Below are 17,100 nucleotides of genomic sequence, written 5' to 3' on the forward strand. Positions count from 1 at the left end.
TTGAATCACATAAAGATTCCGCACAAAACGAGTTTGATCAGCTTAGGTGACATGCATCCCCAACACCTACACTCCAGCCGTAACCAGGAAGACATATCTACTCCTGTGCCGTCTTCAGTCCTCAGCCATCAGTTGTATAAGTCTGAAGGGCTGACTGTCAGGACAGGTGTGACAGGAATGGAAGTCCGCAAAGAACCGTAGTCCTTTGCTCCTTGCTTTGTTACAGGTGACATTCGTCCAATATACTTACCCCAACGGTTAAACCTTAACATGTACTAATCATATTGGACCCCGGACTTTCATTCCTAGGACTACAATTCCTGTAACACCTGACTCTGAAGTTGTGTAATATCGCGCACTAGTTATTTACACTGAGGGAAGTATGGGGAAAACGTTTCAAAATCAGTATTTAAATCCGTTTCTTAAACCTAGGTCACATTTGCCATACGATGCCCGTACGCATACATCTCTTTTCTTACGGAATCGTACGGATTTACGGACAAGTCAATCTAAAACTTCTGTCAAATTTTGAAAATTGTAAACCCGTAGGCCCGCACAGTACGTGGCATCGCACAGTTACGGTACGGGTATTGTTTGGTGGACTTGTTGTAATCGTGGTAATGTTTGCACTGAGACTGAAAGGGCTTCGCTCGATCACTTTTCACAGACAAACAGATTTTCCCCCTACATAACATAACCTCTCGCTCATATCAGCGAAATGTTATGGCACACGTATATAATATAAACGTGCTCGCCGGCGTAGCCCGTAGCTACTGACGATGTCATTAAAATCGCACGGTAAATCATACACAATTTCATCGTACCGCGCCCCTGGCAAATGTAATCTAGGCTTTACCGGCACACGTCTTTTGCTACCAGCACGTTCGATGGGTTCGTACGACAAGCAGTATACACGGTGAGTCACTTACGTAGATACAGTTCATGGACGGTGAGCTGTGATCATGGTTTTCTGTGTTCCACTCAGCCCTGACGTGACATCGATGTCACAGAGAACCCAGCCCAAACTGCTCTCTCTCTGTCCGGCAGAACATGGCTGTCTCTCTGTAAGGCGCTTTGACCCAGTAAACTGCCTGCCGTCACGGGGCTTTTCTCTCCTTTGACATTCTATACCTGGGTATTGAAGTGGTTTTTATATAATAGGGCAGGTACGTCACGCCTAACTCGCCAGGTAAATATAATATGAAGCAGGGGTATTGATCGGACTGTGTTGGAACAGCACATGGTAGTAGAGCTACAGTTTAGAAGGCGCGGTCACTTTCGGATTATCAATGTCGCTCCTAAATCGATCCATATGACACAAAGGTACGCCTCAATATAGATGTGCATGGAACTGTTAAAACTTTAGCACAGGTTATAATATTTAAAATATGTTGATTTATTAATTGGATATAAGTTAACATGCTAGAGACAGGAGTGACATGTTGTTAGGTAATAATAACAAGTACATGGTTTGTGTTGAGTTGGATATAGGTATGGATAAGCTGGGGATGATGTGAACGGGTCTTATTTGTGAATTGAATTATGCAATGGGAGTCGCGTGAAAGGGCGCAACCCGCCCTCGACACCAGCAGTATCACAGAGAGTGTTTACATACCGTGGAGTCCATAAAGCCATTTCAAAGCAGGGACTGATGAGTGCTCAGTGTAAAGACCGGGCGTCATATGTATACGTGACAGGCGGTAGTAATTCCAGTACATTACATGGTAGAACGTGAGTATTCGCACATCATTTTTTATATCTCTGGGCCTGGATACCGCTAATTATTTCACTCGTTGAATCGGTTTACGTGCATGCTTATTTGGTATAAACTACGCCAACAAATACATGCAGGTACATGGATGATACTCAAGGCCCCAGTTCCAATTTATTTCATTATATTTTCATTATTCATTCATTATTCATTTTAAACATTTTGGGGGTGGAGTGTGTGCGGGCGTACCCTGTAGGGTGGGTGCTGAGGTGATGGGGGGGGGGTCCATCATTTACCAGCGCACTCGTGAGTACCCATTGATATTACAGCTAGCCCACGTGTGTTCATGAATATACTCACCTCTACTTGACGTTCGAATCCAGTACTCCACAAAACACGCAATATGACACAAGACCCTCTATTAACATGTCCCATCAACTGAAAACCAGTCTTCCCACAATTTCTCCCGGCGTGATCATTGTTTATACATGGCTAGGGCCTGCTTGAGTTCTGCCCTCGCCCTGCCCCTTGGTTGCGAGGATAATTTCAACTTTATCCCCAAGTGGGCGTGGCGTGGGGATACTGGAAGTGCTTGCGGGTTCGACGTAGATGTCTTTGTACACATACAGTGAGATTAGGCGTGACAGTGAACGCAAATAACTCAGGTAAGCCTCTATCTTGGATGTGGCATCCCAGTTTGCTTACTCAGATTATATGCCTTCTTGTCGGTGCAGAGGTTTTCCGAATGTCACTACAGGTAAAGGTAATGTGGATCTATTGTTCGCCAGAATACTAGTATAGCAAAACGCCAATTTTCTTTTCATGCTTCTCAAACCGGTAAGTAGGTCACGGAATAGAAGGGGAACAGTGGACTGTTAAGTTTTATTTACTCCACAGGTAAAAAGGTGTGCCACTTTTTAATTGCCCACACGTCTTAACTTGGTTTTCCTTATACTATCATGTCGATTTCATGGGGAAATACTGACCTCAAAACACCAACAATTTTCTCGATTCGAAATAATGACAACGCAGCGTTTCGTTGCGATGACCACATTAGTTTCAAATGGGCATTTAATGTTCTAAATTCATGACTAGTCTTTTTTCTGTAATCATATTTAGAGAGATCAAGCATTCCTAAAGAGCACGGGGATGCGATTCGTGGCTACATAACACAGACATTAAACAACCAAGACTGGAATATTTAACGCTTTTTAGTGATACCCACTATCGCGTTAATGGATGATATTATGTGTATTTTATTCAGACAGCCAACTTCTTAGTTCTAACACCCCAACAGAGCAAGACGGCCGGTTGACAGACTGAGGGGTTGACGAAGGGTGACCGCCGGAGAGCAGGACTAATGGCTAACAGTTAACCTACGTGACAGCACAGTGAGCGGGTCAGTATAACTCTATGTAACAGGTCTAGTAGGAGCTAGAGAGCGAGCTAAGTGATGTGTACGAGTACTAGTGCTGAGCACGAGTGGGTGTCACGTATTGTATAACATACAGTTTAGGAGAATGCACTGCTACCATAGTCTCTGCTGACACTTACCTTGATGTTCTGGTAAATATTGCACGGAGTGACACTGCATCATCTCAAATATAGACCCCTCTCTTAGAACTGTCTTGGAAAGTCAATATATCCATTACCAAATATAAAATCAAGTTTTCAAAAATTATCAAATTTATACCCTTATCACATTAGCTTTCCATGAATGAATATCAGTCTTAAATACCTTCGGATTAATTTATATGCATATTTTTATTGTCCTCATTTAGGGGCAAGTGAGTGCAAAAATTGCAGGAAATACAATGACGGAGAACGTAAAACAGACACATTATAATTAAAATATTGTTGCTGGGTAATTGTAAATGCTGTCAGGGTGTAAAGTGTGCCTGCAGCGGGGTGTAACTGACAGGTGTTGGATGGAGGGATGCGTCTGGATACCTTGCCTGAGGGATGCCGTTCTAGTCGGTGGTGCGGAAGTTCTACCGGTGTGACAGGAATGGTAGTCCTAGACTGGAAGTCCGGGGTCGAATAAGATATACTAGAACAGGTTAGGGTTGGTCAGAGTATTGGGGTAAGTTTATGGGACGAATGTTACCTGTATCAAGACTTGAAGTAATGGGGAACGGACTATGGTTCTTAGGGGAGAACCATTCTTGTCACACCAGGCGCAATTTTCTGTCCTGATGCAGATTTCTTTCTACCGCTGCTGTCATAGCCGAGAACTTCCGTCACTGTTGAGCAGTGGGGTCAGGCACGCTTTGGCTTCTGCCGCGTAGGCCTATATAGGACTGGAAAATCAGAAATAGAAGTTATGAGCAAGAGGAGTTAGTGAGTAGAAGAGAGTTAGTTTTGAAGAGAATAAATAGAAGTTAGTTAGTTGAATTAATTGTTACCGTTACCGTTTCAAAACTTTTAGAGGCTATATAGACTCCAGAACTTAGATTTGCAGCTGTAAGTAGAAAAACGAATACATAAAACTGAACAAAGGGTTGCCAGGGGACATCTTACGACTGATGTGGCAACACCTTTGTTAAATTTTATGCCTGAATATGTTTCGAGAAACAAAGAACCACAATACTATATACATTTGTAAATAACAACAACAAATATTTAAATAAAAAGAGGGTTTTCGATTTTTATATAATAATATCTCTCCTCTAAGTTTAATCTGGTGTCGTTAGGGTTGTGTGAGTAACCCAATTTATCATTTGACGAAAAGGAATGAAGAAATGCAGGGCTGATATAATGAAAATATATATTATTTCTATAATTCAAATAGTCCTCTTCCAACCAAGAAGAAATCTGTTTTATTTTTAGTTTCAGCATTTTAAAAATTCATTGTTATCATCAGCATGTCGATTTTAGCCCCATTTTAGAAAATATAAAGTAACAACATCATCATCAAAGAAGTGACACATTTAAAGAGGATATATGTATATTAGCTTGCATAGTGTGTAACTGTAAATGTTGTTGGGCTGTAAAGTAGACATGATCGTCGTAGTTTGTTCACGCCGAGAGACCACACAACCAAATTTGAAGTTAGTGGCGTGCAAATAAATGAGCGCCCCCTTTACCGCGAGGGACGACTTGAATTCAAATGATTTAGAGGACATAATGGTGTGTTGTTTTACTTGGTATACCGCTAGAAATGTCTTGAATTCAAATTATCTAGAGGCCATAACGGTATTCTGTTTGGAATTGCATTTTCATTCATATCATATGAACAGTCTCATCAGCAGATAATGCTAGAGGCGATTTTGTTTGAATAAACCTTGTTCGAAAAAATCTCCTCGAGGAAAGGGGATTTAGTGCATTGCTCAATATTATTATTATTATTATTATTATTTTAATTATTATTATTATTATTAATATCATTATTGTTTTATCAGAAGCCCTTCCTCCCAAGGAGCGTGGGATGAAAGTGTTATCTCCATGTTTTTAATCTAACAAGAGATGCATGACGTAATTATGGAAATACGTGTTTGAATCTAATTATTACCTCGTGCAGGTAAAATTGCCCAGTAGCTTGGAAAGAACTCGTTTATCAGTGGGAAATTAGTGATACCGGTAGATTGTATAGGAGGGTATTCCTGTCCTGACAAACGGTTAAGCAGTGCTACCCTCTACCAGGGTGGCAGATATTTATAGGCACATTTTCAAAAAGCTCGAGAATCAAATGGCCGTCTATTTATCTAAAGTCAGTGTCTTTGAAAATCTGTGAATATCTTGTGAAAAATTAAGCTGTCGCCCTGGTAGAGGGTAGGTTTTAGGAATAATTTCACTATATCTATATATAAGCGTTAAAATTGGATTCACTGGTCAGCCTCGGGGAAGTCGCCACAGTGTTTACAGTGAGATGACTGCCTAAGGACTACCGGTAGCTTACCCTATCACCCCCATCCCCACCCCACAACAGCGGTTTGAGCCTGCTGCTAGGATTATTTCAAGCAAATGAAAAAATATAAATCTGATTGGTAAGGTTAATGTATATTTATGACTATAGGACTATTTCCCATCGCATGACAAGCAGTTATTTTAATAGCACCCTACACGGAAGGCCGTGCATATTGAATGTTTTTCTATACCAACTTGACAGATAAATGACACTTTTGACTAGCTCGGTATAAACTGACTCATGTGACACTTTTGGCAATTAGTTATATTTACAGTGACACTGCATCTGTGCCACCTTTTACTTGTCTGTGTCAAAAATTAAGTAACGTAATGGATGTCCCTTATTTCTTATTTTAGTTAGATCTCTTTGGGTAATACTAAGGCGAAGTGATACGCACTCATATAATAGGAAATGTATGATAGTGGACATCTAAACATCTAGACATCTTTAACATGATCGAATTCTATACATTTTACACGACATTAAAACATTATGTTGGCATATTAATAAAGGCAATAATAAAGTCTCTATAGTGTGAGGGAAGGAACGATGGGACGATGGGAAAAAGAAGTTAGGTTTTGGGACCATTACGTGCTGCGATGCAGTAAAGATAGAGATCGAGTATCGTACAGATGCGTGGGTCAGATTTGAAGCAATCATGGCTGTGGATCATTATCCTGTAGATAAAGTGTAGTACGGAAGCACTGGAAATCTGATTTTTTTTACGAAGAATAAGGGTTCGTTTCCAATGAACTATCGGTCTTACGAAGATCGACCAAACTCCGCTGGGACTAGCTGAAAGCGATCAGTTTGGCAGATTTATACGCGTCTTGTTTCCAACGTAGTCGTTTAAACACCAGCTTCTCTACATTCTGTTCAACGCTGGGGGGGAGGGGGGGGGTCATTCAATTAGTCTGTTTGATTTCAGCAAGAGCCCCCCCGGAGTTGGATCAATTTACGTAAACCGATATTTTTATTGGGAATGAGTCCTAAGACGGCCATAGTAAGCTTAAAACAGTCTGTCGTACAGACGTTAATAGTGGATAATGGTTCTTCTTATCTTCGACAATATACATTTTTATTTGTGTATTAAAACTCTTAATGTCTACCATTAACCTTTTCTGTCTGCTATTATCCTCTTGTAACCTTTTTATCCGCGTGACGAAAATATTCTAAATGCTATGTACAGCGTCTCCTCGTTTTGGTGTATTTAATGCCTTTTAACTTTTTAAAATAAGTCTACATCTGGATGCGACGTAGTTATGAATTCTTAAACTCGACACTTTTAGAGCCTGCAATCAATATCTTTAACATGTTGCCGATTGTCTGATGTACCCCGTATATAACACTAATGTCTGTTTTTCTTTTCTGGGGTAACTTTTGTAGGAAGCTGACGAACTTCAACCAACCGGATTGTCGACAAAATGCTGCCATTTCGAATTCATCTGTCTGGGGGGCCCCTGGCTGCAAAGAGATTTTTCAAGCGACACCACATCGGACGTCTCCTAATACAGTACCGCTGGGCATGTTTCGTATTTTCCTGCATATTACTGACGTCATTTTATATACGTATGACGTCAGATTTCTCACACATTGAACGCATGCGCGGAGGACGGATTGGGAGGCAATCACGAGAGCTGAAAGTTTTGAACGAGAAGGGCGTTTATGAGAAAGGCTCCCACAGCCGCGGCGTGGCAAAAAACCCAAGGATTTTCGCAGGAGATAAGTTCATATTGAAATATACGTCTCATGGTGCGTTGTTTAACGAGTCAGGAATCATCGGGAGGTTGACGTCAAATTTGACGACGTCTTTGGTGCATTCGTTCTCCCCATACACAGAGAAGAAGGTGGCTAAAATATTTCCCGATCCACCGAAACAGAACGTTTACTACGCCAACAGCCCGGCAATCGCATGGCACAAAGGAGAATTGATAGTCATTATGCGAATTTGGCTGGAAGAGGAGAGGTATGAGAAACGCTCAGCGCCAAACAATTATTTCTTGGATAACTATTTTTACACGCAAAAATTTGATGCACACATGCGCCCTCTAACGTCGGGAAAGATCATGGGGATTCCCACGCGGAAACTCAACGTCGGATCTCTCGGTGACGGACCCATTGAGCCGCGGCTCTTCAAGGTCAAGACCAAAAGCAAATATGGTGGCGACTCGCAGGCTTTAAACAAAGAAAACTACAAGTTGTTCTTTTCATTTAACACTGGGATAATTCTTAAAGGAGGGTACTGGATTGATTACACGCTGTTTTACGATTACGACGACGACGAGCTCATTATTCCACAGATCTCAAATGGTGGGATAAAACCACAGTTGACCGGTTCTCCGCGAGACAAACATTGGTCAGCATTTAATTACAATGACCAGCTTCACTTTGTCCACAGTTTAGACCCACTCCGAGTTATGAGATGCAATATAACTGGACACTGTGCTTTCATATACTCTGACGATGATCCCAAAAATATTAAGTTTGACGACAAAGCCACACATTTGCGAGGTGGCACACCCGTTGAACACTATAGTGGAAAATATTATATAACCATAGGTCATGGGACTTTTTTTAAGCATCCGAACTGGAAGCGTTTCTACACCTCGCATATTGTAGTCATACACGCGGATCCATTCCGAGTTGTATACGTCAGTGATGACGTAAGGATCCATAAAGACTTGCTGTACGGAGTTCCTATTGTGAGGGAACAGTACATTGAAACCCCATTTATTTTCCCCGTGGGTCTTATTCTTGAAGATGATGACACTGCGTACATTGGTGTTCACATTTCGGATCACAGCAGTGTATTACTCCGCCTCCGTGGTCTGCGCATGCTCATGTCAAAGGTCATATCTATGGATAAGGCGTCTGGCTCAACGAAAGGACCAGTGCCAAAAACTTTACAAACGTTTGTGAGAGAAACTACGTCGAAGCAATATCACTTAAGATTTATTCATTGAAAAAACTCTAACAAGTATTATTATATATATCGAACTGACTTATTTCCCATTTTATTTATTACCCGTTTCGAAATAAATTGCGTAAGGCGTCTTCCGTCGTGTGTTGAAAGGTCCTTTTCACATTCAGCGATACGTTTAACTGGACCGGCCCACTATGAGAGATAGACAGTTGATTAATCCATTAAACCATTACGTAAGACAGTCACCTAAGTCACCACGCTTGGAACGGCCAATTAATTAACTGGATAACAACTGTTCATTTTGTCCAAAAATGGATTTTCCTGGGGTAAACAAAATTTTAGCATACTAAACAATGGGCAATGAATGATATCGTTCTGGCTTCAAAAGTTGGTACATGTTTATTTTTCTAAAAAGGTTGTTTTTTCTGTAATAATCTCTTTAGAGATTTGGAGGTCACGTGATTTGGAGGTCAAGCTAGATTCCAGAATAATTGCAATAACCGCCGTTTTTGGTGGTAAAGTAGAATCATTTATACATCTATGTGTTGTTTACAATGCATTTATTGCGAAATATGAATCTCATACTAAGAGTTGTTAGCCCTTTAAGTTTACCGCAGGAAGCGAAGTTATGGACAACTGTAGCATAATGTCATGTTAGGGCCTCTCAGGACCGCTCGATGTGAAATGGGCTTCGGTGACCGTGTTTTTGACATAATGCCGCTGTAATAACACAAACAGATTCATAATGAGATATGTTTAATATGAGCAAGTTACATATGAGAGTATATGAAAAAAATTAAAGTCAACAACGAGATCACATCAATTTTTTATATGTTATAAAAATTAAAAAAATGTTTGATTTAAAATGCTAATTACTTAATCTCAGTAATAAGCATTGAGAGAGGACTAGGACCAACCCACCAGACACGCAAGGTCTTTCTTATGAGATCACGATGAAACACAGGGAACAGAATTTCTCTTATTCTCTTAATTTAACAGTGAAAGTTTTTCGACGACCCTGCTAGTTAGTACAGTCGCCAACTCTAACTATAGCACTTGAGCAAAATGACCAAATTTAAAGTTTTACACCCGTTGTTCAATTGTCCACAACTTTTGGACTTTGCGCGGCCTTTAAGTAGAGGCATTCTCAATGAAAAAAATTGTTCCCTCCATTCTGGCTTCTAGTTAAGCGTGCATGCTGCATTGCAGGGACATTAAGTCTGCAGTTCGACCGAAGTCTGACAGTATTTTGTGAATTCCCTGGATACGGTTAAATATAGCACAGTTTTAACACTGCATCACTACCGTAGTTTTTTTTCACCCCAGCAGATGGACTGCAGGCAAAACAAACAAACAAACAAACAAACAAAAATATAAACAACAAATTCTGCAAGTATATGTACATTTGGCGGAGCACCTCATACTTTCATGCTATTAACATTCCTCGCACGGTTGTTCACTTAATGCGACATATGTATTTTTCGTTTTCGTCCTCGTTTTGTGCTTATTTTGGCTGTGGACTACTCCATTCGCCACGCCCTCAGATATAGCTGGAATCGGTTGCAGCTGTGAATTTGGTCTGTCTTGACCATCGTTTTCAACGCCCTCTGCTGGGCCGAGTTCCGTCTCGTCCAAAGACGTAAAATTGAAAGCGTTTCCATTTCGTTTATTAGCAGCCATGTCTCTTTGATATTTCATATACCTTTTCACTTTCCTACCCCACACACAGAGGAAGGCGATAAAAGCTATTGTCAGCGTGAGCACCACTACCACGGATATCACGAGGGGATGATGACCCGTGAGAGCACCGTAAGGACCGTGGTGATGCTGGATCAACCACGTGCTGTCAAGAAGATCACGTGACGCGGCATCTCTTTCCTCGTACAACAGATGCGTCTTGTTGTGGATGGATAAAATGCCGAAGCTGGGAGCGCCGTTGAGTGGAATTTTCTTGGCACACCATGTTTCTGCATAAAGCAATAGAAAAATTGTTAAGCATAAAAACCGATTAACTAAAACATTTGCAATTCTTAAAAATAAAATCATCTGAAACGATCAATCTATTCTGCAAACTCAAAGTCAAATCCCATTTCTCGTTATATATAAGGCTATAAGTATTTCTTAAAATCATATATTAGTTTCTAAAGGCTAATTGAGGAGAGAGAGAGAGAGAGAGAGAGAGAGAGGGAGATATGGAAAAGAAGATATCAATACCTCGACAAAGTTCTGTCGACGTCGATATATTATCACAAGTCAGCGCCCCAGTATTGATATACACAGTTCCCGCGGGATCCAAGTAACTTTCCGTCTTCACTTTCCCTTTATAAACGGGCCAGGTTCGCTGGAAGAGGTTATCCTGAGCCGTGAGAACGAGATCCACTCCCTGTGTGTGCATCAACTCTTCAAGTCTGCAAACAATATTAGAACACATGTACACGGCACAGAGGACGAATTGCCGGGGTGACAGGAATGGATATCCCCCAGGAACCCTAGTCCGTTCCCCATTACTTTGTACAGGTGACATTTGTCCCAATTACTAACCCAATACTCCAAGTGACCCTAACCTGTACTAATCATATGGAAGCCAGGCCTTCCATTCCGAAGGCTACCATTCCTACTACACCTGTGTATAATAAACAGATCTAGAGTTTTTTTTTGAGTTGTGAGCGGATGACCAAAATTAAAAAAAGGACATTGTTTTCCTTTTGCATATTGTCAGCAAGTTAGGCAGTCGAGATGGGACTGGAGAGATACAGCCATTTACACATACTAATATTGCCTTGGTTTGCCAAAAAAAAATTATAACAGGTATGAAATCAATAATAAATATCTCCCTCATGCCCACCGTGAGCATATACTACCATTCATAGTTCTGCTCATATTAAAAAACAATCTAATTTCTAAATTAAAAAATATATAAGACATTGCAAAAAAATACCGTAATGCGTGTATATGTGTGCGTGTGTGTGTACGTGCGTGGCGCGTGCCTCTAGAACAGATTCCACTAAAGTTCCCAATCAAAAATGAACTGCACAGGAAATCAGTTTTGTCTTCTTTTTGTCAGTCACTATTACTACTATTTCTACTACTACTAGTACTACTACTACTGCTACTGCAACTGCTTCTACTGCTTCTACTGCTACTACTTCTACTACTTACTCGTCCCTAAGAACAGCGGAGTTGGCGTAACAGGAGGGGGTCCCTGAACAATAAAGCGGTTGGTTTAGCATCACGATAATCCACGGACGGTCACTTCGCTGCTTCTGGTTGTTAGCCGTCTGTAGGTCTTGGATAAGCCAGCTATATTGTTGTTGTGCCAAGTATTGGTTGGATAGAAAGTAAACTTCCGATGAGATACTGAAAATCGAGATGAAGAGAGACGTATATCGTGAAACAGTTGTTCTGCAAACGTTTTCTTTCCTGAGAAATACTGAACCTAATGCTTTCGATCAAAACACCAGACAAACAAACAAACAAACAAATAAATAAATATGGCATAATAAAATATGGTATTTCATGACAAAAGTTCTGTCTAACAGATATTGGGAGGAGTTAAGGGTGCGGCTACCTATTCATAATTCTGAGAAAATGAAAAGTATGAGCACGCGCTTGTTAGTGTGCGTACGAGCATAGCGTGTGTGTATGTGTGCGTGTGTGCGTGTGCGTGTGTGTGTGTGTGTGCAAAATGTGATTGCTCAGCTACTTAATAATAATAATAATAAAATAGTAATAATAAGAGAAACCTGTAACAAAGAAGACCCAGTTTCTGCATGCTATCCTGTGTCTATATAATATCAGTAACATGTTACAAAGTTGGAGTGACAAAGTGCAGGACTATAAAGACGCGTTAAATACATGTACCACTTTTTGTTAATCTTATTAAGACAAATAATACTTTTTATCATATTTCAACATATTTATACCATGAATTAATGTCGCAAAAATAATCTAATTTACGACCTCCTGACGAACCCTGCCAAAGGAAGTGCAATAAATGAGCTCGTATGGATTGCGGGATTTGAAAAAAAATTGCTTAAGCGATAGCGTGGAATACGCACATTTGAATTTTTTTAGATTGTTACAGAGTTATGGCGAGCACCAGAAAAAATGAAGCCAAAGCTTGGTTAGTCAAAGACAAATGTCATTCACTGCTGCAAGATCAGGAAAAATGAGATTTTCTAGCGAAATTCCCACACTGTGCACCAGGCATCCACTGGGTACATGTACCTTACCTTACTATGTGCGCCCTGCCTATGTCAAAACTATACCAGAGATCTTGTTGAGGCCAAACCACGCCTGGCATGGAGAAGATCTTCCTATAATGGTTAAAGTTGTCGGTGATATCTGAAATGTGAGAAGGGATGGGTTATATGTGATTTATATACATTTAGACAGGTGTTTTCGCCTTTAAAACATAGCTAGCAGGGCCGTAGCCTCCGGGGGGGGGGGGGGGGGGGGGGGGGGGCATGGGGGCAGCTCCCCCCCCTGGGATTTGAGGTACAAAAACAAAATAATAATCGCAAAGGTAAAAAAAATTGCAAAGTTGGTATCAATTCTGTGAGAAAATGCACGGATTGGATCTCTTGCTTGTCCATGCACAGAGGAAGAAACTTTATTCCTGATCCTGAGACAATCTACGAAATGAAGTCCAATTGGCGTGTTGTGTTGAAAAAATGACTGTACTTATGGCAAAATGAACCCACAATTTCTGACTTCTGATTGAGCAATAAATAACAGTTAAAATGCACCAGAATGCAGTATTATACATACAGTTTTTAAAAATTTTCCACACCGTGGTAGGGGGACACGTTACTTTTTATTAAAATTTCTTTCGCAGTACATATTTGTTCGTTTAAAGCAATATTATCAATTCATCAATTGATTTAATTTTTTATTGGTCATTTCTATTTACTTCACTTTACACAAAACTGTACGCTTGAGCGATTTCCACTGGCCTTACCCGCTTTCCCCGTGGTTGTAAAGATAGGAATCCATGCTGCCATATCAGCCATCGTCTTCAAGTAATCTTCATAATTCTAGTCAAATAAAACGACATTTTGAAAAAGTTTTATGAAAAGCAAGTCATGAATACATAAACAATGGGCATTTGATAACTTATAGATGGTATTCCTCACCCTGAGCTTCAGAGATAACTTGACACTAACCTCTTCACAATAGCCTATCTTCATCGTGTCAAGTTACCTCTGACCACATTCGATTGCCCCCGCCGCCCGCCAATCAAATTTAAAGGCCGCACTCAATGACTCATTGAACGATCTAGCCAATGAACGCGAACGAGTCAAAGCGCGCTTTGTTCAAATCCGGACCAATCAGAGATAAGGCTCAATATCAGGGACTTGCCGTAACCTGTGGGCAGCACGCAAAATACATCATCCCTCAGTAGATAATGATGCAGGGCCTCAAACTGCTCTGGTTTCAATTCCGATATACTCATATTTTGCAAAAAATCAAGAGATAACTTAACACATTATTTTACGTAGTCACTCGTAGAAGACGCCATGCTTTCTTTGTGTACGGTTATGCACTCGGCACTACTCGGATGTCTCCGCACTCGACAATAACTTGTTGTCAGTATGGAGCTTGCGGAATCAGCCGAGGATTACCGATTGACGGTCAACCAATCAGCGTTTTCACCAAACTTTGGTGAAAAATTTTGAAACTTGGATTCGATTGGCTTATATAAACTAGGTCAAACTATTTTCGTCAGAGGTAACTTGACACGATGAAGATAGGCTATTGTGAAGAGGTTAGTGTCAAGTTATCTCTGAAGCTCAGGGTGGGTATTCCTAGAATTAAAATCAATTTCCTTAATTACAGATAGAACTCCTTCATATAAAAACACTGATAATATCATAAAATAGAATGTACTAGTATGAACGATTAGTTTAATTTCTTAACATGCTTTACTCGTATTAAATAATTATTATTAATCTTTAATTTCAATCACATCACTTTAAAGGGGTAATAACTCTTCGTTTCGGCCAAAAAAATGAATTTTCCTGGAGTAAACAACAATTTTCCCATACTTACCAATGGTTAATGAATCCATTTTTATATTCAAAGTTAGTCCCTTGTTTTTTTCTAAAAAGTTTGGTTTTTTGTTAAAATCTCTTAAGAGATTTTAACAGAGCATAGCCATCAATGGAGGTCACGTGGTCTAAAGACAAGCTAAGATATCAGAAAAAATAGCTATAAATGCCGTTTTTATGGTAAAACAAAATATATTATATTTCTATGAGTTATTCACAATGTTTTTATTGTGAAATATAGATCTCATACGAAGAGTTATTATCCCTTTAATTACAACCGCATCTTTCACAGCCTACGTTACCTGATCACAGCCAAACTTGCCGAGGTTAAGGACTCCCGAAAACCTGTGGTCTCTCTGGACCCCCTGAGCCAGCTGATGGTGAGTGTCCAGTGTGGTCTGGTGAGGACTGTGGTAGACCAGGAACTCTGGACGATAGTCCTTGAACACGAGGTGGAGGATTCAGTAGAGAGGAGAATTTTAATATTGACGTGCAGCTTGGAGTGAGACTACAGGTGGGGACATCTGGCGGGTAATCGCACCCTCTCTCTCTCTCTCTCTCTCTCTCTCTCTCTCTCTCAGACATGAGGCACAGTGTGCACAGGACGATGATTACAGTTAATCACTCTAGTCTGCTAGTCACAAAATCCCGAGAGAAACGAAGAGAGCAGGCCATTGAGCAGGTAACCTGGGTAACACAACGTTACTATAGTTACACAGCATCACCATCCCCTAGGTTACATTACGTCCCAAGTGGGGCTATTGTACACAATTAACTTAGCCCGGTAAATTCTCTCTCTCTCTCTCTCTCTCTCTCTCTCTCTGTCTCTCTCTCTCTCACCAAACTTACCATACTATCTGGCCAGGTTCGGAAGGTATAACTAACGTGTCCCCCTTCCACAGTGTAAGGCTGATACATGTACTCAACGCCAGGTGACAAACCCTGAACAGATAATACACAACCTTAGTTCAACCATCATAATTGGAGTGACGCAAAGACTTCTTGTTCGTGACAACGGGTATTAAGAAGTACAGATCTTTGTAGTACGTATTACTACCTAATTGCTGCTTTAAACATTTGAATGCGATATCAAAAGATTCACGTTAACCCAAGGCTACTTAAAATCTATTTTTCCTGACGTCAAAGAACTTAAATGCATATGTTCTTTAGAATAATATAATTCTAAGAGGATGATGAAACTTATGAAGATAAGTGTGCATCTTTGTTTGATCAAAGTCAGGTCAATGTTTGTCTGATTTCTAGGCAAACTATCATCAATGATTCAAGTGAAACAATGAGCTTGAAACATGCATATGAAATTCAAAAGGTGATAAATAACAGTTTGTCAACTCAACTTGCTACAAATATGCTACAAATAAATAAATAAATAATTAAATAAATAAATAAACTTACCATTGCAAAAGCCCTGTGTATGACGTACTCGCTTAAAGAGTTAGAATGGTTTTCCTTCATTTGAAACGACCAACTTTCCAATATGAACGGCTTCCCGGTGGCCATGTTGTGTCCACGCACCGAACCCTCTCTGGTCAACGCCGTGGTCCACATGATGGTCATCTGTCCAGTCTTATGACCGGGGGTGATGTGGACACCATCACAGGCCCGGCTGGGTGAACCTGGTGGACCGAATTATTGAACTATAATTATGGACCATAATGCGAATTTTTCTGGGGTCAGAAATGACTCAGCTGACTGAGTCGGTTGTTTAATCTGTTTGTGTTATTCCTGTTAATGGATCAAGTTTTATTTATTTTTTGTGAGGGCCTACTTTCACTCTTCTATATTACAAAAGAATTATAGGACAAATACGACAAACATTATGTTACTGACAGCCCCGAGGTTTACTTTTTCATAAAAACATTTTAATCTATAAGGTGCATGTATGTTAGTTTAAAAAATTCGATAGTGCCAATGATAAAAAATATTATGGGGCAAAATTACATAAAACAAAAGTAACCTAGAGAAAATGCAAAAGGAATAAAAAATACCTTCTCCTCCAACTACGATGATGAAATACGAAGCAATCACGAAGTACAGCGTTGCGTTCCTGAGGCGGCTCTTCCCGGCTTCCAGGATGACACGCATGTTATGGCTATCACTTCTTGGACGAACGATTGACGGTTCTCTTCAATGTGATGACGATGGTCAACTTATACAAGTCTCGCGTGACTCTCCCAGTAGAACAATTCATCAAGCCCTCTATATTGACAGGGAATATTCCATTAGAGTTTTCAATATAGTCAAATAGATTAATCCATCAAATGTCATTACATAATAAAGTGTGCAAATCCGTCAGATTCCGCCACATAGTCAACAAGAATCTCCCGCTGGGTTCCTCAATATAATCATCCAGAATACTCAAGCGGATTTCTCAGCAGGAGAATGCCGTTTAATCAGATAGCACTTATGATATATATATAATCCCCCGCTGATTTCTGACAGTTGCATTGTGCATGGTGTCGGTTAGTGACATTTACATAGACTGAAACAG

The 17,100-nt window shown here is 40.3% G+C and overlaps 3 protein-coding genes across 13 annotated transcripts in view; 1 reads left to right on the forward strand and 2 right to left on the reverse strand.

Annotated features, from left to right (window-relative positions):
- Positions 1 to 2,210, reverse strand: part of LOC106165762 (uncharacterized) — a 7,490-nt gene extending 5,280 nt beyond the window's left edge. The window contains exon 1 of one of the 2 annotated variants that reach the window (XM_013544117.2): positions 2,072 to 2,210. The gene's annotated coding sequence lies outside the window, so the exon portion shown is untranslated. Of the gene's footprint in view, positions 1 to 929; positions 1,099 to 2,071 lie in introns of those variants that run through there. The other variant, XM_013544116.2, reaches the window with a different exon arrangement.
- LOC147760615 (uncharacterized) lies at positions 766 to 8,675 on the forward strand. Of its 10 annotated transcripts, none has more exons than XM_087017239.1 (3): positions 766 to 916; positions 2,976 to 3,110; positions 7,005 to 8,675. In XM_087017239.1, the coding sequence occupies exon 3, from the start codon at positions 7,043 to 7,045 to the stop codon at positions 8,579 to 8,581; it is 1,539 nt and encodes a 512-aa protein (XP_086873365.1). In that variant the 5' UTR covers positions 766 to 916; positions 2,976 to 3,110; positions 7,005 to 7,042; the 3' UTR covers positions 8,582 to 8,675. The 10 variants fall into 10 exon arrangements, with proteins under 10 accessions (XP_086873365.1, XP_086873362.1, XP_086873363.1 ...); XM_087017236.1 differs by lacking the exon at positions 766 to 916 and adding an exon at positions 1,011 to 1,166; XM_087017237.1 differs by lacking the exon at positions 766 to 916 and adding an exon at positions 1,035 to 1,189.
- A 609-nt stretch (positions 8,676 to 9,284) lies between these two features.
- Positions 9,285 to 17,099, reverse strand: LOC106165761 (acid phosphatase type 7). The gene is made up of 9 exons (XM_087017232.1): positions 16,598 to 17,099; positions 16,005 to 16,225; positions 15,441 to 15,533; positions 14,894 to 15,031; positions 13,502 to 13,577; positions 12,774 to 12,885; positions 11,701 to 11,898; positions 10,756 to 10,949; positions 9,285 to 10,508 (listed from the first exon to the last, which is right to left on the reverse strand). The coding sequence occupies exons 1-9, from the start codon at positions 16,692 to 16,694 to the stop codon at positions 9,976 to 9,978; spliced, it is 1,662 nt and encodes a 553-aa protein (XP_086873358.1). The 5' UTR covers positions 16,695 to 17,099; the 3' UTR covers positions 9,285 to 9,975.
- Position 17,100: the final 1 nt, after the last annotated feature.

This window comes from Lingula anatina, chromosome 7, assembly GCF_051362555.1.
Source record: "Lingula anatina isolate TDL-2025a chromosome 7, LinAna3.0, whole genome shotgun sequence".
Lineage (NCBI taxonomy): Eukaryota > Metazoa > Brachiopoda > Lingulata > Lingulida > Lingulidae > Lingula > Lingula anatina.